General features: G+C 41.2%; 1 protein-coding gene across 3 annotated transcripts; it reads right to left on the reverse strand.

The window, feature by feature from the left end:
• Positions 1-23: 23 nt before the first annotated feature.
• On the reverse strand, positions 24-22,678 carry cpne4b (copine IVb). 3 transcript variants are annotated; one of them, XM_044335124.1, is made up of 16 exons: positions 21,730-22,678; positions 16,010-16,200; positions 13,110-13,289; positions 11,175-11,246; positions 10,847-10,921; positions 10,138-10,221; positions 9,951-10,040; positions 7,719-7,817; positions 6,962-7,048; positions 6,539-6,598; positions 6,302-6,435; positions 6,028-6,082; positions 5,773-5,824; positions 5,016-5,149; positions 4,324-4,560; positions 24-1,073 (listed from the first exon to the last, which is right to left on the reverse strand). In XM_044335124.1, the coding sequence occupies exons 2-16, from the start codon at positions 16,178-16,180 to the stop codon at positions 942-944; spliced, it is 1,662 nt and encodes a 553-aa protein (XP_044191059.1). In that variant the 5' UTR covers positions 16,181-16,200; positions 21,730-22,678; the 3' UTR covers positions 24-941. The 3 variants fall into 3 exon arrangements, with proteins under 3 accessions (XP_044191059.1, XP_044191060.1, XP_044191061.1); XM_044335125.1 differs by lacking the exon at positions 21,730-22,678 and adding an exon at positions 14,015-14,133 and having other exon boundaries at positions 16,010-16,097; XM_044335126.1 differs by lacking the exon at positions 21,730-22,678 and adding an exon at positions 14,015-14,129 and having other exon boundaries at positions 16,010-16,092.
• Positions 22,679-22,699: the final 21 nt, after the last annotated feature.

The raw sequence follows: 22,699 nt of genomic DNA on the forward strand, positions 1-22,699 counted from the left end.
ACAGGAGTTGAGTCCCCACAATGTGAGTGTGTGAGCAGATTTATTCACAATATGATTAATACAAGCATACACACACACACACAAACAGCAGCAGATGATCACACAAAGTGAGAAAACCAAAATGTCTTTATTATAATCAACATGCAGAATACAGAAAAAAAAACAGTTTTCAGCTCACAGATGAGTGTCTACCACACACACTTGGCTATCCTCCCAAAAGTCTTTACAATGTAAGAAGGTTATTAAGAAATTATTACAATTATTTAGTTACTCATTTCCAAAATCTCAAACAAATCTGTAGAAAAGAACCCAAAACACCCAAGACAACCCTGAAAGTCACTCAAATGACAGAGATACTTTATTTTATAACTAGCAAGCAGCTACTTGGAGATTGGATATTAGCAGGAGCTGAATTATGCATGCATTTATGCAGTACACTAACAGGGACATTACCATTCCCATCAATACCATTTGCAATGCTAATTCTAAGCATTTTAGGTTATGCAGTCACATGTTTTGGCTGGCCTATTCACATATCTTTTGGCCTACGTACTTGCTAGTTATCTAAATAAGGTAGAAGTGTCATTTCTTTGGGTGTGCTATAGTCTGAGTCTGCATGCTGGTTCAGGAGACTGCTCTTATTTCTATAAACGTCTTTCAGATATACAGTAGATAGTAATAATTTCCCAGGTGATGCCATTGTGGCCAAACATGCAACAGTCATCAATGGGGTAGTTCAAATTGTTTCACCAGAACGAGCTAAATCTCTGAGCTAGACTACTGTATATATGACTGTTGTGTGTACATGTTGGTGTGTGCTTGTGCTTTTGCATGTATATATGTATTATACAGTATGTATATATGTATTATACAGTATGTAAATGTACAGTATTTGATATATGAGTGTGTATTTGAGTGTATGTGGGCATTGTAGTCCATTGTCAGGGGCTAAAGGTTCTTGTGGACTCATAGTCCGACATACACTTGGGTTTGATGCCTTTAGCGTTGTAGTAATCCACCACCTGGTTAGGGACTTCTGCCAAAACACTCTTAGCCAGTGCAGCTGGGGACGCCTGGTAATAGAGAGACAGAGAGAGGAATACAGAGGTCACCAATACACACACATCACCAGCTATGCGTGATTCTTGGATGCTAGAATTCACTGTTGAGCCTGATGCTGTCTTAGGTCTAGACCAGTGAGACTGATGTGTTCAGACAAGCTCGTCTGACAACCCCCAAAACATCCCCTCTCCCACCTTTATGTCCTGTGACACCTTGGCTGGTTTCTATATGTGCTCAACAAAATGACAAGCAAACTCTTTATGAAAAAGTAAATGTTCAATGTATATGATGCCAATCATACAAGTTAACTTAAAATGCACAGTAGTCCATGTGTTGTTTGATCTACGAATTTTGCTATTATGTGAAAAAATGTAAGTCTGATTTTGGTGGGTTGACAAAGGTCTGTGCTAAAAAAAAAAAGCATCTTGGAAATTACGTAGTTCTCTATCAGGAGCTACTGCTGCAAAAAGTAACAGTTTTTATGTTGGAAATTACAGAAACCAAAGGGTTTAACACTTTTCTTGACAGCATTAGGTGTTGGAATGTTCTTGACAGCTATTAGTCACAGAAAGATGCAAAAACTGAAGCAATTCTTGTCTAGCAAAGTTTTTTTCCATTTTCCATTTTCCAATTACCACAGCTAAGCTATTATTATTATTTTATTGTATTTTGATTTATTATGTCCTCCAGATTTCAATGATCCTAAATGGGTTTTGGTTTGTTGAACCAGGGGATAGGATAGGGAATAGAGAAGTTATTTTTATACTTTTATGTGTCTGTATAGGACATTTTTCTTGTTTTCTTTTTTGTTGTTATACTCATGCAATGAATAACTAATAACTAATAAGCAGAAACCCTTTCAAAAACGTATAGGCTAAAGATCAAGAATGCAGATATTTTTACAGATTATAAAAAGTGGATTTTTCAGATACAAGAATGTCACCTAGCAGCCGTGGTATGATGATTATACTGAGACACTAAATTAGTTTTATAATTAATTAAGCTCATTAAGCTATTATGTAAAGAAACACTCAAAACTGGAGTTACATTGAGTATTGAAAAAATCCCTCTTTGCTATGCACATGAACACACACACACACACACACACACACACACACACACACACACACACACACATACACTGGCCAGCACACATGCTGCTCCAATGCCCAGCACACACTTCTGAATCCTCAAAGTCAGAGAGTCTGTCATACTCCGTCTCACATAATTCCCAGAGACAATGCACCATCAAAGTGCACTCCCCCTCTGATTTCCACCCTCCCTCCTACTCTCTCTCTTCCGCTTCTATCTACCTGTTATCCTCCACTCTGCCTGTCACACAGCAGCTCAGTCCTGCTAATCCCTTCTGAAAAGAAACGACAGAGCAGAAAATCACCTCTCCACCTCTGTCACACACTCCCTCACTCCCTTTTGTCTTTAGCTCCAGTCTCCCGTTGACCCCCCTCCAACACCGCCAACAACAGGCGCTGTCTCTCTCTCTCTCCCTCAACCTCCCTCCTCTGCTTCCTCACCCTTCCGTCCACATTTAGTCTTCACTCCTCCTCTCTGCCCGTCTCTCTGTCCCTACATACTTTTGCTGATGTATGTTGCTTTTCCTTCCTACATTTGTTGAGCCCCCTCTCCCCCTTCCTTCCTCTCTCTGTTTAGCTGGGATATAATTGGTTGATTTCTCAACCTGTCACAGACCAAACTCACCATAACAGACCGAGCCAAACAGACCCTGTCAAAGTCAGGCAAAATCAATGCCACCAGATATACAAACAGGCACACAAACAAACACGCAGGGAGAAAGCTGATGTGTTTTGACGAGCACACCAAGCATATTACGCCCACACACTCATACTCGTTAACCCCCAAATACAGAAATTCTAACCAACTGCCCACCCACACATACACACACAGATCAGCCTCTGTTGAAGTGGAGTTTTTAAAATGCCGTTGCTGGTCCGTCTGACCCAAGTGGAACAGTCTGTACAAAAGAGTCAGTGTCCTTAACTGCTAATTAGGCTGGGTAAAAATGTGTACGACACATCAAATACCAAAATCTGCAGGAGTTTGAAAATTGATTAGTCTGATTCTTATTCTTGTTTACTTTGATTACACATCTCCACAAATGTCTTCTAAATCAGGGATCAGCAATTGTTATGTTCAACCACATTCTGCTTCTTTCAGTAGGTTCATTTGGGTGCAATGTTTTGCAGGCACAGTGGAAACAAAGGTTTTCAATATGTTTTGTTTGTTCATTTTCTTTTAATAATAAAATTGATTTATCGGTTGGTTTTATGACATCCAGTGGCAGATGTCAGAGTTATTTGTGAGAAACAGCTGTTATAATCAAATAAGCTAAAACCATAGAACTAAAATTGTGTTTGAATTCATAAAGTGTTTTGCATTTTGAATTAAATGAAGTGGATTATATCATTTATCTGTGCTATTCATCATTTAAGTTTATTCAAATTAATTTCAGCACCGTGCATTGTTCAAACACCTGGTGCAGGCACAGTGGAGCAGTTTGGGGCACTGATTATTATTAGAGATTACAAGATCATAGGTATTGGGATTTACAGCCTTACATTAACATTTTTATCTGTAGTAGACTTGTGTAAATGTTTAGATGTGAACAATAAAAGTGATTACCTCAGCTTTTGTCATGGGGCCGAATATTTTTGCTGGTGGGCCGAATTTCCCCACCATTGCTCTGAATCATAATTTTGCTGATTTAGACTTAAAGAATAGAAAAGGAGCTTGTAGAGAAGTGAAAATAGCATTGTTTGAAATTAGTACAGAACCTCAGGTATTGTATTGGCACCAGTAGTGAAAATTCAAAAGCAATATTTAGCCTTACTTTTAAATTTTTTAAAAAAATATCTGTGGTACTGATGTAAATTTTCTGTAAAAGTGTTTCATGACTAGATACTCCTCTATAGACACTTCTAACATTTCCTATGCCCTTTAATGTTGTTATTCAGCTTGAGAAAGCTCTGAAGTAAACAGTCTGGTATCCACTATAGTTATGCTGGCTGTGGAGCCGCACAAGGTACAAAAATAGCTCAAAAACAGAATCTAGTGCAAAAATATGCTGTGTTCTTATAGAGTGGCTAATGTCTTGATATTGCCTGACCTCTCCGGAGAATTAGTCACATTCTCTGACTATAATGCATTTATCAAAACTCTATAATTGCTCAGAAATTCCAGACTTCTATCCCTTGCCCTCCACCCCTCCTCGCCACTGCCACCCACATGCTTGAAGTCCTTGAAGGGGACAAACTGGACGATGTCGCGGAGGACGGGCTCGCCCTTGGGTGAACGCAGGATCCCGTCGTCCCCGTCCAATATCTGCATGTCTGTGAAGTCTGCGTTGCCCACACCGACAATGATGACCGACATGGGCAGGTGGGAGGCATGCACGATGGCCTCCCGTGTGTCTGCCATGTCGGTGATGACGCCGTCTGTCAGAATCAGCAGGATGAAATATTCCTGTTGGGATGGTTAAAGGTGGGGTGGGAGAGGGGTTGTAGGGGGTGGGGAATTTGTGGGCGGGAGAGAGGAGGAGGTGGGGAGGTGAGGGGAAACAGATGTTCGATGAATTTTATGTTTTAAAAGTGACTTCTTGTCAGGGGCTAATTTGAATAAAACTCATTCTAATCCACTAGAGAGCCCGAGAGAAGTGGGAGGCATTAAGGCAGAGAGGAATTTGCGCTCCAACATTTATGACTGGAATTAAATTAATATCAATCACTTTTTTTGTCACCCTTTTGCTTTTCTTTATCCCATTTTCTACCTCCTCTCATCTCTTACTTTCTGACTTTTCATCACCATTCTATTGCCATTTGTCTTCTTTCTTTTGTGTATCTCTGTGCAAGTGCAAACACCAGCAGCCACAAAATGGTCCAGACTTTTTTATTTTTTATCTCTCTCATTCTCTCTCTCACCATGGCCTCTTTGGTGTGCATCTCCTCGGAGGCAGACGAGGCCACTTTCTGGATGATTGGGGCGATGTTGGTGGGCCCGTACAGCTGGATCTTAGGGAGGCAATTCTGGTAGGCCTCAACCACGCCTTGGATCCCTGCAACACACATACAGGTTCTTCTTCTGCTTGTTTATTCATCTTCATGTGCTGCACTAACCTCGACAAGCGAAAGTTCTTGTGCTTGCAAAAGCATTTGCCAAAATAAAGCAGGTTCTACACATGTGATTGCACTCCAAGGTCACTGGGCCTTTTTTTCAGAAATGCTGAAAGCATTCCCTTACAGTCCACACACACACACACACAAACACAAGATGACACACACACCTTCACGGCGGGAATGCAGCTATGTGGGGAGAAGAGCTCAGAAGCCCATTTCACACATACAGATTAGTGTTGTTTTTCTCTGTATCTTAGAGCCTGAAATACTTCCTGCAGCATAGTGACAAATCTCATGCTGTATGTCTGCGTGTGTGTGTGTGTGTAAGTGTGTGTGTGTGCCTGTTTATATTTGCATGTGAGATAGAAAGCCAGAGTGTGGGGACAGATATAGAGGGAGAAATATAGGACTGACAGCTAGGGAAAGATGAGAGGCGTGCAACGGTGAAACTGTAGGACTGTTTTGGTCCTGTGATGTATGACTGCGCATGTGAACGTTTTTTTCTGAGTCAAGAAGTCTGTGTAAGTAAGTGAAGTGCGTATGCGTTTGTGTGGTAGCTCACCAGCACATTCAGGATTGTCCTCATCAAAGTTGACGGCAAAGTCGTGTGAAACCTTCATGCAGGACAGAGAAACAGGGCCTTGTTACTGCCACTGCAAAGCCAACACTCAGCATGTTCAGTCCAATTTATAAGTTTACAGATGCATTTTTCCTTTCATCTCAATCAAAAGCAAGCTGTGCTTCCGAAAGAGATGTAGAATCTAAACTAGTCACAACCCCCCTTTGCTACTGTACACATACATCCCGAATATCCTACCTTGAAGTCAGGCGGTATCAGAGCTCCAAAACCAAACGCAGGGAACATTTTATCACTGGAGAAAGAGAGAGAAAGACATGACTCACTGAAAAATATGGAGAGTTCAGATGAAAGGATGAAGAATGGACAAGAGTTTTAAGATTTATGAAACTGTTTATATAATAAACACTTCAAAATCCCTGTATGCAGACATACTTGTCCTCAAAAGGAAAATTTTGTGCGTGTATGTGCATGTCAGCATTAGGTGAATGATGATTGATGGAGTGGTGTCTACCTGTCATAGTCTTGGCAAATCTCCCCTACAGCCACCAGAGCTTTGAGGTACTCATTGGGCTGGTAGGGGTGGATGTAGTGGAGGGAGCAGCTGTTTCTAGGATCCCCATTGGATGCTGTGAAGTCTATTGCCACCTGGGACAGAAACATATGCGTATACAGCATGAGTGGGCACAGACTGAAAATGATGTGCTGCTGTAAATATCATGGAGATTATACCGTGTGTGAGAGGACTTACTGTGAACTGAATTTGACAGCCTCCCATTATGTAATCCAGGAAGGAATACATTTTGATGATCTGTCAGGGAAAATAGGTTATAAATTAGCACTGGATGTGATAAAAGAGGAATGAGGCGGATGTGTGGTGATGCTCAAAAGCAGTGTGGAAGCAATTTGGTCATTACTCAATTATCTGAAGAATACGGCAGAAAATCCCCTCCATTTTGATAATCAATTAATAGTTATATCAAGCAAAAATGCCAAACATTGACTGATTCCAGGATCTCAAATATGACGATTTGCTGACTTTTTTGCTGTTTTACATAATCATAAATGGAATATCTTTGGATTTTAGACCGGTTTGTTAGTTGCTCAAAACAGGCTATTTGAAAATGTGATAAGCAAAAAATAGGAGGAAAAGACTGATACTGTGTTACATCACCTTACAGTGGTTGAGAATGACAACACCGGAGTTTCTGTAATTCTTCTTCTTCATCTGGTATTTCGGGTTGATGCACTCCCATTGGATCTGGACAAAAACGCACAAATTCATGTGGAGCAGGTGGGTGTGGCATGAGTGTGGAAGGAGCGTAGTTACGTTAACATCACATGTAGGTTTAAGACTATTGAAAAACAGCACCGATAAAAAGTGTAACGCCTCTATACTGTCTCCGAAACGCACATTTGTTTAGATGGACAATGTTTTGCATACGTGGGAAAAATACACAGAGGCTGTATTTGTACCCAGAACCAATGTAGCCCACAGGCAATTCAGAGAGGAAAAACATTCAGTGCCCTCTGTGAGATACATTGACATCAGGTATGTTAGAATATTAATAGGAGGGGGCAAGAGGTCTGCATAAAAAATACAGTTTTTGTACATTTAGATTTATTTACAGTATAACTCCTGGATGATAGCTATCCATACTCTTGACCATAACATACACATACAGCTTGTTAATGTGTGTTAGCCAAAAAATATTACGCATATGTATTAAGATTTTCCAGTGAAATGTGTTTTTTGTCATGTACAATATTTCAATGTTTTATGTATCATGTTTTTGAATATTTTTGGTATATTTGATGTATTATTGTCTCTGTATTCATACATTTTGGGACTGATGTACCTAATCATCAGCCTGTTGGTGTATGAACTGTATTTGGGTGTGGGTTTGAACTGTGTCTGTGCAGTTGCTCACCTGCTTGCCCTCCTGCTCTGCCCTCATCTCCTTAAAGGTGGTCTGAAACTCCCCAATAAAGTCATGTTTTCCATTAGAGTCCCAGTCCCAAACCGTGCACTGGATCCGACACAAAGAGACACACAGGTAAGCGCACACGTTCATTCAGTTAGAGCGCAGCTGCAACACTGTCACCTAAATGCACACATACACACACACACACACACACACACACGCGCACTCGCAGGCATGCAGGGAAATGCCATGCTGAATGATTGATAAAGAGGTGTTAGTGGGGGGGCAATGGAGCGGTGAAATATTAATCTGAGGATGCTGAGAGGGACGCAGCTTAAGAGACAGCTAGATATGTGTGCGTGCGTGTGTGTGTGTGTGTGTGTGTGTGTGTGTGTGTGTGTGTGTATTTGTATGGCTATCACTGTAAAAACCAATTTGAGTTTTAGACCTGGGAAGTGAGGACATTTTGGCTGGTCCTCACTTTCAAAAGGCTGTTCAAGGGTTCAGACTTGGTTTTAGGGTCGAGTTTAGGATTGGGTTTAGGTTCAGTTTAGGGTAAGGGCTGGGGTTGGGCATTTGGCTGTGATGGTTAAGGTTAGGTTTAGTGGCTAGGGAATGCATCATGTCAATGAATGTCCTTACTAAGATAGCCATACCTTCTTGTGTGTTTGTATGTGTGTGTGCGGAGGTCTGTGTGTTTGGGTGTAATGGTTTGTTTCTCTCAAAGGAGCTACTAGACAAGATAAATGGCTGCAATCACCAGTGAAATGTGAGGGTCAGTGGGCCAAGGATAACAATCCTATCATTTCATAAGGTTACAAAAGGCAACAATATCTGGGCTGTCCTGCAGAGTTTTCACAATCAATAATATTCAGTTAAGTCAGTCAATAGAGACACACGTTAACACACACGCACAGAAATGCAACAAAGGTTTAATGGCTGTGAATGAGTCATTTTGTTGTAGAGCTTTGTGACCTTGCCTGAGGTCACCCCAACAACTAGCGATCAGACCAATCCAACAATGCTTGATTAAAAACAACGACCAGCAGTAATCCCCTTATTTCCTGTCTCGCACTTAAGCTACCAAGTGCATATGCCTGAAGTGTGTTTGCCCTTTTTGTGTGTGTTATCATTTGGGGATTTTATGCGCGTCTGTGTTTTTGAAATCATGTCATTTTTGTGTGTGCGGGAGCGAGCATTCACTTTTGCAGCCTCACTTCCACTTCAAGTTGCTGAGAGCTGGGCAGGAGAGTAATGAAAAAATGAAGAACCTCTGTTCCATTCACTGAATACTAACTGCTGGACGGAGAGAGAGGAAAACCGAGGGAGGGATCGAGCGAAAAGTAGAGAGGTGGGGAAACAGATAAGGAGAAATACAAAGAGAGAGACAGCCGGACACTGCAAAGGAGGGTTATGCATTTATGCATTGGTCACTTAAGAGCCTGGTGAAAAGGAAGTACTGGTCTGAATAGAAATCTCTGCCCTGCCATTTCTCACTATAGCTCTGATGCCTCAGACAGGTAACCCTGGTAACCATAGCCGATAGCGTGCATGTGTGTGCGCGTGTATGTGTTTTTGAGTGTGTGATAGCTCTTTCTCCTGCTGTCAGGAGCCATGCAGAGTTAAGACAGCTCTGAATATTTAATGAACAACCTCATGTTTATTCATGAGAAGAATAACTGTTCGGAGCTGACATGCGGCCACCATTTTCACACTTATGCACACACACACACACACACACACACACACACACACACACACACACACAAATCTATTCTGGCAAGTAAAGGCGAGAATTTAGGGAAGGCCACTGAGCTCCTTCACACCCGTCCAGTTCTTTAAATAACATGGTGACATCAGGAAACGGAGCACATGACCTGACCTCAACTCATGACTTGGAGCTCCACACCAGCAGGAAGTGGAAGGATATGACTGAAGCTGCTTTGCGATTTGCTGTCATGGATCGGTTTGGTCATAAACTTGCAGGTATGTGGCGCTTAGGCAGTGCCTGTGTTTTACAAATGTCATCATTTGTATGCTGCAGAAAAAGTTAAACACCTTGCAAAGAAACACCTGCAGGCCAATCAGGTGCTGTTCTCCACGGGGAATTGAAACAGTGAAGGGAGCTATGTCTCAGGTTTTACCACACCGAGGCAGCTGCAGATTATATTTGAGATTAAATAAAATGATGTTGCCCTTATTATGCCCTGCTATAATAAGTTACAGTTGCACACTCACCTTTAGCTCCCTCTCATGGTCTCCACTGCAGAGCGTGTTCAAGGAAACTTTGAAGGACTTCCAAACTGGGCTCAGGTTGTTCATGACTGTCTGCGCCCACACAATACACAAACATCACAGTTATTATTAATCACACACCTCAAATAGTCAATTACATCTATATGTGTTTGCATGTGCATGTAATTACCTCAGTTCTGTGTACAAGTGACTCGGTCCCATCATCATTTATTCTAAAAATCTCCAGGAAAGGGTCTGACTTGCTGAAGAAATCCTTCAGAAGGAAAACATGCCTGTAAACCAATGCCTCAGAACTCCCTTTGATCACTATAAATCATTTATACACTAACAGAATCATTATTTCAGCCCTTTTTGTCTCCCTTTCTTCCTTGTTTCTTCCACCCATCCTTTTCCTGTCCTCTCCAATTCATCCGCACCTCCCCTGCTTTCTTCCATTTTCCCCCTAAGGCACAACTTGTTTGGATTAGTCATCCGTGGCTGTGTGTGTGTGTGTGTGTGTGTGTGTATGTGTGTGTGTGTGTGTGTGTGTGTGTGTGTGTGTGCATGTGAAGTTTGAAAATTAATATAGTTATCTGTGTGTGTGTGTGTGTGTGTGTGTGGTTGGTTGGGTGAGATAGGAGGGGATATTGGGGAGGGAAGGGGGTGCCCACCTATCTCAGCGGGCCTCCTTTAATGCCAGATTGTACTTCTGTGTATTGTGAGTGAGTTGCTTCATTACCAAATCCCACAGCCCTCCACCCACATACTTCTACACACACACACGACCAGCACCCACACCTGGCTGACGGCACACACACACAAACACTCATATCTCTAAATATTAATTCCATTCATATCTAAAGGAGAAACAGGCATTTTCAGCACACAGTCATACAAACCTTGTCGTCTAGCTTACGAGCACTGAAGGAGAGTTCAACATAATCGTCATTACCAGACAACTCCTCTGCTGTCACCTTTGGGGGTGTAGGGAGAGACGAGAGGAAGAGGAGGGATACAGACAGAGAGAGACACACACACACACACACAGAAGTAGAAGAATGAGGTGAGAGGAAATGAGATGGAAATGAGGTACAGAACAGATTGAACAGGCAACATCATCAAATTAATTATCCTCAAAGTGGCTGAGTGCAAGAGGTGGTCTGTCAGTGATTTGTGTACAGGTGTGTGTGTGGGGGTGGGGGGCTGACTTTGGAAACAGTGTCATACCGTTATAGAGGACTTTCCAGTAGTGTTTCCCTGTTTGAGTAGAGCTTTGGTCAGTTTCCTCTGTGAGACAATCTGAGACAAGTGAAACAGAAACAGAGACTCAAAAAATGATCAGCTCACATACTTCAGTGTTTCTCCTCAGTGTTACCTTGGAGCTTTGCTCCTTAAAACAGCACAGTGGAGGCACCTTTCTCACTACCTATATATGTGGTTCGTGTGCTGCTTATGCTCACGCTTTTACGCCGAGAGGTCAGTTAGATCCCTAGTTAAATCCCAGCGCACAACTGACAAACAGTACAATGAGTGTTGATTCCCAGTGGGATCAGTGGGTACTAGCAGTACTAGCAACTCTTTCAGATTACAGGGAGTCATTTGATTCAGTGTTAATATCTCCAGATCAAAAGTGATACACAGGGGTTTTGCATTGGGGGCTGATTACTGGAATGTCTACATTACACTCTGTGAAGAAGGTCTAAAGCTTGTATATATTTAAATAGAGTGTGAAGAAGCCATTTTTTGTATTCAGTTTTACCATAAAAATACTGGTTTTGGAAGATTTAATATATTTAATTATAATATATAACATGGAAAAAAGAATATAAGTTAATATGAACAGCAGGTCATATATATAATTGCTCACATGCTGTGTGCATGCTTATGACGATATTACTGACATAATGCCTCTGTGCCAAGTCTGCTCCATGGCAATATTTCCTAGTGATGACATCAGTAACCACGGGGTGCTTGCTACTGTACATGGAAAAAAGATCCAAAATTAACACTTTAAGGCAACAAATTGCAGTACGAAAAATAACACTCACACAATCTTAACACAAACTCACTTTTATCTGCCACCAATTTCACTGAATTAGCAGATCAGTTACGATCAGTTACCAAAATCATCATACAAGCTTCTGGTGCTTTTACACTGCACTGGTATTATGCTTTCTTTTTCAGAACAAAGCCTGTTGTATCCAGAATGCTGTTGTTAACACTCAGACAAAACGTTGGCAGTATGTTATCCCATTTCAGTAAACCTCTCCAGCTCTCGCCTTCAAAATCCTAATCTTCCATGTCAATTATCTCAGTTCTACCAACAATCGTAAATCCACCAGCTTTATGTTGCTGATAGCGTCTCTGACGATGAGAAGTCTGGTGGAAACAAACACACAGTATGTTTTGGAATTCTGTCCTTTCTGCTTTCTCTCTGTTTCCATCTATTCATTGTAACATAGGCTGGTATTTCCTAAAATCAACTCACTTAGTTTGTTAATGAGTAATACTGCAATTACAATTATTCTTCTTGACTGACCATATAAATGGTTTGAAATCACAGCTTAAAGCATCCTCAGTGCTCTAACTACAGGCTCAAGGGCATCTAAAGCACAGTGTAAATGCAGATAGTGACTATAGCTGACTAGCTCAAGTGAAAAGATCCCATTAGGATTCCATACACGCTAACGTTGGCCTTTCTAATCTTAAAATTGCTCTGTCACCCTAATTAGGGAACATTACCTAATACACGTTTAATATCCCAATAAGTTCAATGAACTTTACAGAGGATTATATATTCCAGTCAAAGCATGTAGGCTACATTCACACATGGCCTCACACAGACTCACATGCTCTACATAGGTAAATTTAACACCTACTGTATGTGATGTGCACGTAAAATGCAATTTGCTGGTCATAAGTGTACCCATAACTGCACTCCTGCCATGCATTCACTCGTCCAAGCATGCTCACATCAGACACACACAAACACATCTGCTTCTAATGGTGAACTCAGTCTAACATGTGTTAGACTAACAGATGTGCACGGTATATGAACTGCAAACCTGACTGATGCCAAAGTATGTAATATGCAACAAAGGTTATGAATTCACACTGATTTACACAACATCAATGCACTGACGAGCCAGAAGATGCACTGACCTGTCCTAAGGTGCACTCCATGGCCCCCAGGAAGTCAGCGTCACGGAGGCCATTGTTGCCAGAGCTGATATCATGAAGCTCTAAGCGAAGCCTTTGGACCTCCTCAAAGTAGTAATCCACCAGGAAGATCTTGGAGAATACTGGGCCGCTACTGCTGCGGATCACCTCTGTACGGTCCACCTGCAAACACACACGTGAATGCACATATGCACTGAGGCGGGTGTGCGTGGATGCAGACACACAACTCCAAGTTAACCCAATGGCCAATGAATTTTTGGCACCTAAAGGAGCAAGTTGAAGGGGGGTAAATGAAGTTAACTACTCTCTCTCTGAGGGTATTTGTGAATTCAGATATTTATTTTAATTTTAAATCTGTATTGTCTAATTGATTTATATATTCAACTGTAGAATCTGTGTTATTCTTTTCATGATTCAAAACAAATTAATGAATTGTTTCAAATGGTCGTCTGTTGACATATTCACTTCTATTAATCGTTTATTTATTGCGCAATTAAAAATCAGTTAATTAACTACTTTATACCCATCTGCAAGGTAATTCATACATATTGGTCACAACAGCTACAAAACCGCACGCTATTCTTGTGTTATACAGAAATACATGTATAAATATAATGCTTTTTTTGTTTGTTTTGTTACATTTTCCGTATGGGTAGATCTGGTCTGGCCACATGAAATTTGTTTCATAAAACCATGCGATTTTAAAAGTTTGCCCTTTGACTTTAAATTGCATTTTTTCTGGTCCTCTTAAGTGTACTGACATATTAGGATTTCATTCAACATGCAACACACTGATGTTGCGCATTGATTGTGAACCACAACAGACTTTTCAGCACTGTAGCAATTAGCCTACCACAAATACCCATTACCACATTGTTTACACTTACCAACTTGAGAACTGGCAATATGGATTTTTCTTGATGGTGTTATCACACACGCTGTTTGACTTCACAGAGAAGGGACTATAGCTGTAACATTGATCTCACATTTTCTTCTCTCTAACTGCCTGACACAGAAAGGAATAGCAAAACAAACAAAAGTCGGTCTCAGCGCTGCCAACAAAACCTATCCACCCCTAGCAGGAACGACTGGGTCGCTTTCATTGTTGATAACCCTTTGGAACGCACACATACACGCACATGTTCACATAAAAGTGAATGGCACACCAGCAGACTTGACATACACACAAACACACACAGATTTGGCCTTTTTCTGACACTTACCTCAATAGGCTGGCATCTCATTAAAAAAAGTGTTCACACACACTCACACACACACAACCAGTGGTTTGAAGGCCCTCTCTAAACAATTATCCAATTAAGAGACTCTGAATCTGATGGCCAGTGATAACATTTGTCCATTTCCACATTCCCACAAAGGGGTTTATCATAACACATACCAACTCTCATCGCTCTCTTTCACACACACACACACACACACACACACACACACACCAGTACCCTGTACAAAGTAGCTTTTTGTGGAGTCTCCAAAGACAGAATAATGCTGCGCCACTTTCCGAGCACTTGATCTTGAGCCACTGTGGAAATAATATGTGTGCGCGCCTAAGAGTGTGTGTAGTGTGGCGTTCACGCCTGCCACAGTCTTTGTAAATGAGTGACGTGGGTGAATGCTTGTACGAGTGTGAGCATCTGAGTGGGTCATTGCAGCGCTGTATGTGTGAGGATGTGCATGCATGCGTGGGTGTGTGTATCTACATATTTAAAATGAAGACAGAGCACTCAGCTTTCCCAGAGGTAAGGGCAAGAGAAACAGATGAAGATTCATTTTGTTCTGAAATTCCTCTGGATTTATCTCTGCCACCGGTGAGGCTTCAATGAGAATAAGATGTTTTTTAAAGTAGGAGATTCCATTTGAAGTGCCTGAAAGACCAGGTGGAGTTTTGGAGATAAAATGTCAGGAAGTGTAACACTTAAGAGCATAAATCATGGCCAGTTTCTCATTTCTTACAAGGTACTAAACGATCTATTCTTCAAGGCTGTTGTCTCCAGCTATTAGAGTCCTTTGATCGCGTACAATGAACCCTAAAAAATTGTCCAGTACATTTTCACGAAAATGTTGCAGCACTTTCATTACTTTCAGTATCAAATTGATTGGGGCGGACAACTTGTTTTAGACAGCTAGGATGAGCAGTGAGACAATACCATCTCATTTTCCATTTCAAGGTGACACAAGATAGAACATTACAATCTGTACACCAATCTACAAAGGTATGATTTTTTTTGTTGCCTTCCATATTATCATCCATAATTTATGTGAGCCAAGCACAATTGACAATTTAGTATGAGAAGGTGATACAATCACAGCTCTGCTTGATATCACAGATCCTTGATTACGCACAATAATTTAGTCAAAAATTTGGTAATGTGCTAGAATACTTTCAAGTGTTGTCTGCAGAGGAATCCAGGCAAAATGTTGCAGAAATCATCTGCAACAGACCCTGAAAAGCAGATGAAGACATTTAAATTTCCAATCTGACTGGCACATAAGGTCATGGAGAAATGGTGTAGGGTATAACAATAATGTTGAATAGCTATAATAAAATCCTTTGAAAGACACTGCAGGGGCAAGAAACGGCTCTTGGCAAAATTTTAAAATGCTGTTTAAATTCATTAAATGAGACATTTGTTGGATAGGAAGATAAACTGTCAGTTGTGCAAGGGTTCAAAACCCAAATTTATAGGCCATAAAAGTGATGTGTTATAACACATAGCAAATTTACAAATCTTCAAAACTTCAGTACTTTAAACACTTTGGCCGCGCTTTCATCCTCTTTGAGACCTTCTTTCTGAACATGAGCTCCACTTACCCTGCACACTCCACTCCCCTCACTCACCCCTCATCCAACCCCATTACTGTACCTCAAACCATTGGCCGTGTGACTGCATCTTCAGCACCACACAAGGGTCGGGTTTAGAGAGGGCGTCGCGGTCCGAGATTCCCCGGCAGGCCACTCTCAGCTCCACTTTGGTCAGGCATGGAGAGCTGATGAAGCCCAGCGTGGCCTCTGCAGACTCATAGATGTTACTCATGCTGAAAACACAATCACGCACTGAAAAGAGAGATGGAGAGAAAAAGAGAGTGAAAGATAAAAGTGTTTAGTACAGATAGATGTATAGATGTATAAATAGATAGATAGATGTATAGATAGATAGATAGATAAAAGTCTCATGCACTGCAGTTCATTTGAACTGTTGTTTGCTTTGACTTGAGCAGATGCAGTGGCCCTGACTAAGCAGACAGCACTCAAACTGTTCAAGGTCAGGACTCTGAAGCCACTGAGTATCAGACAAGGTCCCGAATTACACACAAACTCTCTAACACGCACACACACATAAATACTGTACATACACAAACACACATAAATATTGTATGCATTCATACATATAGAAGCAAACAATGTGTGTACACATGTAGATTAACAGAAACATGCACATACAAAAACACACATACACACACAGTGAGCTCTGCTGAGTAATCGGAACAAATCACTGTGTTTCTCCTCAGGTTTCCACAGAGTGTATAGTGTTCATAGTCCCTAAATAGAATACCGTCGAGCGTCTAATCACTGTGACACAGAGGTTTTCTCATGATAAAGTGAATTCCAACCCTATCTAAAATTTAGTTAATTCATCCAAGTATTACAATATATAACATGCTCATTTCCATCAAAGATACAGTACCAGTAAAAAGTTCAGACATACTTTCTCATTCACTTGAATGGAAAACTTTGTCCAAACTTTTGATTGGTACTGTATGTGTTGGTAAAATGCATCACGCGGGAACTTTTGTATATAATGACGGTCAATATTACGTACACAAGACAATCATATTTAATGGGTTACAAGAGATAATCTTAAAGCCCTACACATCCATCAACCACCCACACAGGTGTTTTCAATTATTTTCTAATTAGACCTCTTGTCAGGACTGTGTGGGCGTATGCAGACTCAGCTTGACTTACATCTTCCGCACTCTCCTCTTAGTTTTATTGCACCAGTTTGGGGCGGGGCAACTTACACCTTTATCGTTCTCATTAGTGCATGGACCTTTGTGACCTCATACTATTCCCAGCATAGCTCCGCCCACCTCCAACCTGACTATGGGTCTAAGGTGTTGCTGACAACACCTATGTGGGTGTGCAGGACCTAGTTTGACATTTTGGGAAATTCACTTATTTGCTTTGACAAGAGATAGATGAGAGGATTGATACCAGCAGCGGTAAACGGCTTGCTTGGCTCTATCCAAAGGTAAAAAAAAAAATCTGCCGACCAAAACCTCTATAGGGCACTAATTAACATTATCTCATTTTGTTTAATCTGTATAAAAACCTGAGTGTTAAAATGACGACGTGTTAATTAGTGAGCTTTAGAGGTGCTGATGGGCGGATTTATTACCTTTGGAAAGAACCAGACTGTTTCTCCCTGCTTCCAGTTTTTCATGCTAAACTAAACTGAACAGATGGGCCAAATTTTCCACTTTTGTGGGCAATTAAGTTGTACTCTATTCGATTATTTTCTACTCCATCTCCTGACTGTAGCTTCATCTCTTGGCTGTATTTAACAGACAGATATGAGAGTAGGGTAAGTAGCCTATTGTTATTGGGACACCTGGCAAACTAGGACAGTTAAGCTTTGCAATGAATATCTTTCACACAAAATAACCTAAAACCAATGCTTATGCATTGCTGAAAAGGCATCTGATATATGACATCATATACTCACTGTTTCCTTCCAATATATTTTGTAAGGGGATGTCATTGTGTATCAAAATTATTATAAATCAATTCTATCCTCCTTTCACCCATTTGAAAAAATGTAAATTTTGATAGTGTCCCATTTTGCCAGTTGCCTGTTAAAATGGGACACCCTGTTACTGTCAAAATGGGACATATTGCTCTTATTATATATTGCCCTTTTTAAACTGGATGAAATATAATTTCTCTGAAATATATCAGCTAGCTTGCTGGAACTAAGCTAAGAAGTTTTTTGCTGTGTTTTAGTTAGCCTACTTAAAAATTTTACCACACCAATAAAAGCTCAAGTAAGCTATTCCTAGCTATGTCACAGCCCGGCTCAAGGCTGGACAAAGGAGGGGAGACCACACGAGTTATAACTAAAAATAAATTTATTGCACATAACTTGAAGATAAATGAAACTAAACACAACCAAAATCAACATAGTGGAAGCCAGAGGGGTGAGGCAAATGACTGACTGCCTCCAGCTTATATGGAAGCTGGGCAGTCCAGGTGAGCTGAATCCTCCTGACGACCCAACTCCGCCCACCAGGCTACTGCAGGTAGAGGACTCAGAGTCTGTTCAGAGAGGGTCGTCACAAGCTATTTTATTTGTTCTCCTAACATGTTACAATGTTACAATTCATTTAGCAGACACTTTTGTCCAAAGCAACCTACATCTGAGAGTTGATACAACACAAGTAAGGATCTAGTCAGGAGAGAACAACGTGTGTAAGAGCCATAAAGCTAAATTCGAATCCTCTAGGATGTAGGTGCCAAGAGGAAGGGCACAGAGGCAATGTAATGTATTTATGTATGTATTTCTTGAAATGACTAATGTAAAAGTAGGCCAATGCATTGTTTTCTGATTTTAGATATTTGGTGTTTTTATCAAGCCCTGAATTTTTATAAAAGAGTACGGGCAAAAAAAATGCTACATACTTTTTAATGTTTCGCATTTTAAAGTTACAATACATGCCATTCAGCCACTAAATGTCGCACAATAGCACCAACATCTCAGACCAAAAGAAACACGTGTCATTTACTCAATTCGAGAAAAAAAAAGAAAGCTGACAGCTCATGAAACTTAGATCAAACTGTCAAACTAGGCAGTGCTGATCAAATATGGATCAAGAGTCTGTTACTGCACTGCTTATTTCTCGCCTCAAATATTTTCAGAATCATATTTTAGTGTACTGTTTAGCTGTAAGTTGAGAGAGGTTGTGTCGCGGCTGCCATCTTGGAAACGGACGAGGAGAACACGGAGGGACTCACGTGTTCTAACATGCAAGCTCACAAATGCTAACATGCACGTGCGGCCAATGCAGCTACCAAAACAAAGAACAGAGTGAGCGTGACTTCAATCACTACTCAGGTCGCCATTTCTCCACTATATCCTTACATAGCAAATAACTGTTTGCCAAAATCCAGTGAGGCTCACTGTCATTTATTGCACATTTAATGTTTCTTCTCATTTTACTATATTCCTAATCCCCTATCCCTATTCCTATTACAGTGTTGGGCGTAAAGGGGCATTGTAGCATCATCAGTAATATTAATATCTTCCCTCTAACATGTGTTATTTGGTTAAAGGCTACAATTTCTCAAGCAGCTGACACTTAATTAAACTCATCTATAAATTTGTTGCTATTACATTCAAAGCACTGCATCGCCTGTATAATTAATCTCAAAATGCATGGATCCATTTTCTAAGCCCATGATGCATATGGAGCACTGGGTTGAAACCTTGGGTAGCCTCAATTCCAGTAGTCCAAACTAAAGGATAACCGCAGGTCTGATGTGCTGGATTGTACAAACTGAATATTAATGCAGCGGTCTACTAGTATCATCCTTAGGGAGTGAAGCTCTTGGAACTGGGTCTGACTCTGACCTGAATGTCTCTCACTCTCTCTCTCTCTCTTTCTCTCTGTCTTCCATAATTCATGTTCCATGTGTGTGTTGGCTCCTGGTGATTATTTTTAGCTAAGCACACTGAATGGACTGTATACAGACCAATGGACGTGGACTGAGCCACAGGGCAGGTGTGTGACATACAACAGACCTGTGTGTAGGTGGCGTGTAGTCAGTTGTGTTTCCATATGTGTCCTGTCTGAGGTGGTGCATTTGTGCGTGTGTGTGAGGGTGTACGGGAAGCAGCAGATGCCTGTCTGTTCCGGTTGATGGCAGATGACACTGATAGTGACGGGGGATTTGGAAGATTTCTACAGCGTGAGCTACTGTTTAAGAGCTGTGTGCAGAATCTGCCATCACAGTACAGCAAAGGATAAGCTGTCACATGTGCTGCACATTTCCAGAGGTGACAATTAATTTTCGTATCACACTTCGTAACAGGATCTTGCAATAGCTTCTTGTGGGAAAAAGCCCCAACCTGTTGTTTTTCTAAAGCTGGATACTGGTTTATTTGATGTTTACTGTACCAATCAAATGCAATGGAGAAGGAGATTTGTGTTAGGGTTCCCACTTTGACTAAGTTCTTACCTCATGAATATATTAACTTATGGCATCACAGGCCACATTTTAAACATTTGTTGAGAGTCTGCAGCAAACATTTTACGTTTCACTGTATTACAGTTGATAGAAGCTACCATCACAAACAGAGGAGTGCAAATTGCAGAATGCGAGGCTGAATGTTTTGTAACAAAGTGGCTTGTGTGGTCTGAAACTGGCATGTAAATCAAAATAATACCCAGACAAAAACCAGAACGGCAATAATTGATTGCCGGGCAATGTTAAGATGTCTTAAAATCATTCCAAGGCTCCTCACTGTCAGCTTTTAGTCTCCACACTGTGACAATCAATCACTGCTGAGTGCCCGATTGCCATGACCCTTGACTGTGCGTGTGCATGTGTGTGTGTGTGTGTGTGTGTGTGTGTGTGTGTGTGTGTGTGTCCTTTCACCTTCACATGTGCACAAGTGTGTAGAGTGACTGTGACAAATGTGACATTAATGATTCAGTCACAGAAAGGTCCACGACACTCAAGTACACTGTAATTCTCCATCATTCAGTCACATATTGATTATCAGACACAGAGGAGCATCCCGCCACAGCAAAGGCAGAATAAGCCAGCATAAGAGGCATGTGGCGTATTATGCAACTCTATATGGAATATTAATCATGACAGGTGATGGCAATATGCTCCGCTGAAAGTGTGGACACATAAAAGGCAGCTGGGTCTGAAAACAGACAGAGAGGAGTATCAGAAGTGAAGCAGTCTGGTGTTGCGAACTCACAGTGTTATTAGAGCTGACAGAGAGAGAGAGAGAGAGAACCAGTCAGAGTGAGGGAGGCAGAGGTTGTGAGAGGGGGGATTAGAGGGATGGAGTGAGAGAAAGAACTGGAGAAAGGCAGAGGCGAGTGAGAGTGAATGAAGCAGAGGGGAAGGAGAGTGAAGCGGATCTCACAGGGCTTATCTAGTCTTAGAGCACTACAGCAGAATATAGTTAAAGCAAAGGTTTTCGAAGAATTTGTTTCCCAGTATTTTCTCAAAGAGAAAAATCACTCAAGCCCCTGTGATCTTTAGAGTAACGCTTCAATGCCTGATAATAAAAAATATATATATAGTTTTCTGGAATGTTTTATTCTACAGAATGATAATGACACCCATAAAGTCACACAAGCTGTGACAACAGTAAAGATTAAGCTGGACTTCTCTTACTGCTATATCAAGCTGCAACATCTAAAGCCATCCTACATGTCAATCACTAACAAGACATTACAGATCAATGTCCAGGTCAAATATTTGGAATAGTCTATATACCTTTCTTGCACCAAGTAAGACATGCACTATCCGGGCTGTTCCTATCTCCTGCAGAGAGAAACTCACCTCAACGACCTGGAGAAAAGATCCGAGCGGAGCCGAAGAACTTCACCGCCGTTTACTTGACAATCACGGATGCCTCACCGCCTCCGGACCCATCTCCTTCTCCTCACTCTCTATATGTTTTCTCAATCCTCTAACCTGCAGAGCTCGACCGGTTTGGCGCTGACAGACGAGCTGATTCCCCTCCACAGGGCGAGGATGCACGGTGAGGATGCGCTCCGTGCGCCTGGGTTTACTCGGTGAAAGATGGGGAGGAGGAGGACGGTGCGCCACTTAACTGGAGTTTGTAATCCGCTGGCTCCATCGGGGGCCGCACAGAGCGCACCGTACCCAGGGACCAGTGGCCTCGGAGCACAGTCTATCAGCGCCATCTCGTGGTTCATACACTGAACTGACGCTTATAAAAATGGATTTTCCGGTTCTCAGCTTTGATTGGCTAAGATGCGCCTCAGCGGTTTTATAATAAGCGATGACCGCACACCTGAGACCACTTGGCAGTTCATTTAAAGTCTGTTCCCACCAGATTCACTGGTTCAGATGAATTTAAAACGTTTCAAAGCATTGCAAATGAAGCAACTGAGATACTGAAATAAACAGAACATTTTGAGATCATCAAATTACACCTTTCAGAAGGTAATATTGTACATCATAAAGGTGCTGATGTAGGCCTATTGGTCTGTTTCTAAGTTATTGTCTTATTTTATTGGTTTGATTGTTTCATTTATAGTTTCTACTTTTCGTGTGCTTTAGTCTCCAACTGCTTTAGTCTACTTTTTATTTTTTCTGTTTTATTATCATCTTGTCAATCATTTGTAACGCACTTTGACCTGCACTATGAAAGGTGCTACCCAAAACAAGTTTGATTGATTCGATTGATTTTAACTGGGCTGAATTTCCACTGACTGCAATTGTGCTCAAAACCGAATAAATGTATTTAAGCATTTAAGATTTTTAATAGAGCTGTTGCACTCTT

This window comes from Thunnus albacares, chromosome 19, assembly GCF_914725855.1.
Source record: "Thunnus albacares chromosome 19, fThuAlb1.1, whole genome shotgun sequence".
In the NCBI taxonomy this organism is placed as follows: domain Eukaryota; kingdom Metazoa; phylum Chordata; class Actinopteri; order Scombriformes; family Scombridae; genus Thunnus; species Thunnus albacares.

Bases quoted from the DNA above. Each gene is read 5' to 3' on its own strand.
- cpne4b (XM_044335124.1), bottom strand. From the start codon at position 16,180: ATGAGTAACATCTATGAGTCTGCAGAGGCCACGCTGGGCTTCATCAGC. The intron at 10,222-10,846 runs GTTTGTATGACT...TTCCTTCTGAAG, and splicing joins CTCGTAAGCTAGACGACAAG to GATTTCTTCAGCAAGTCAGA. The intron at 5,150-5,772 runs GTGAGCTACCAC...TGTGTGTTGCAG, and splicing joins GGACAATCCTGAATGTGCTG to GGATCCAAGGCGTGGTTGAG.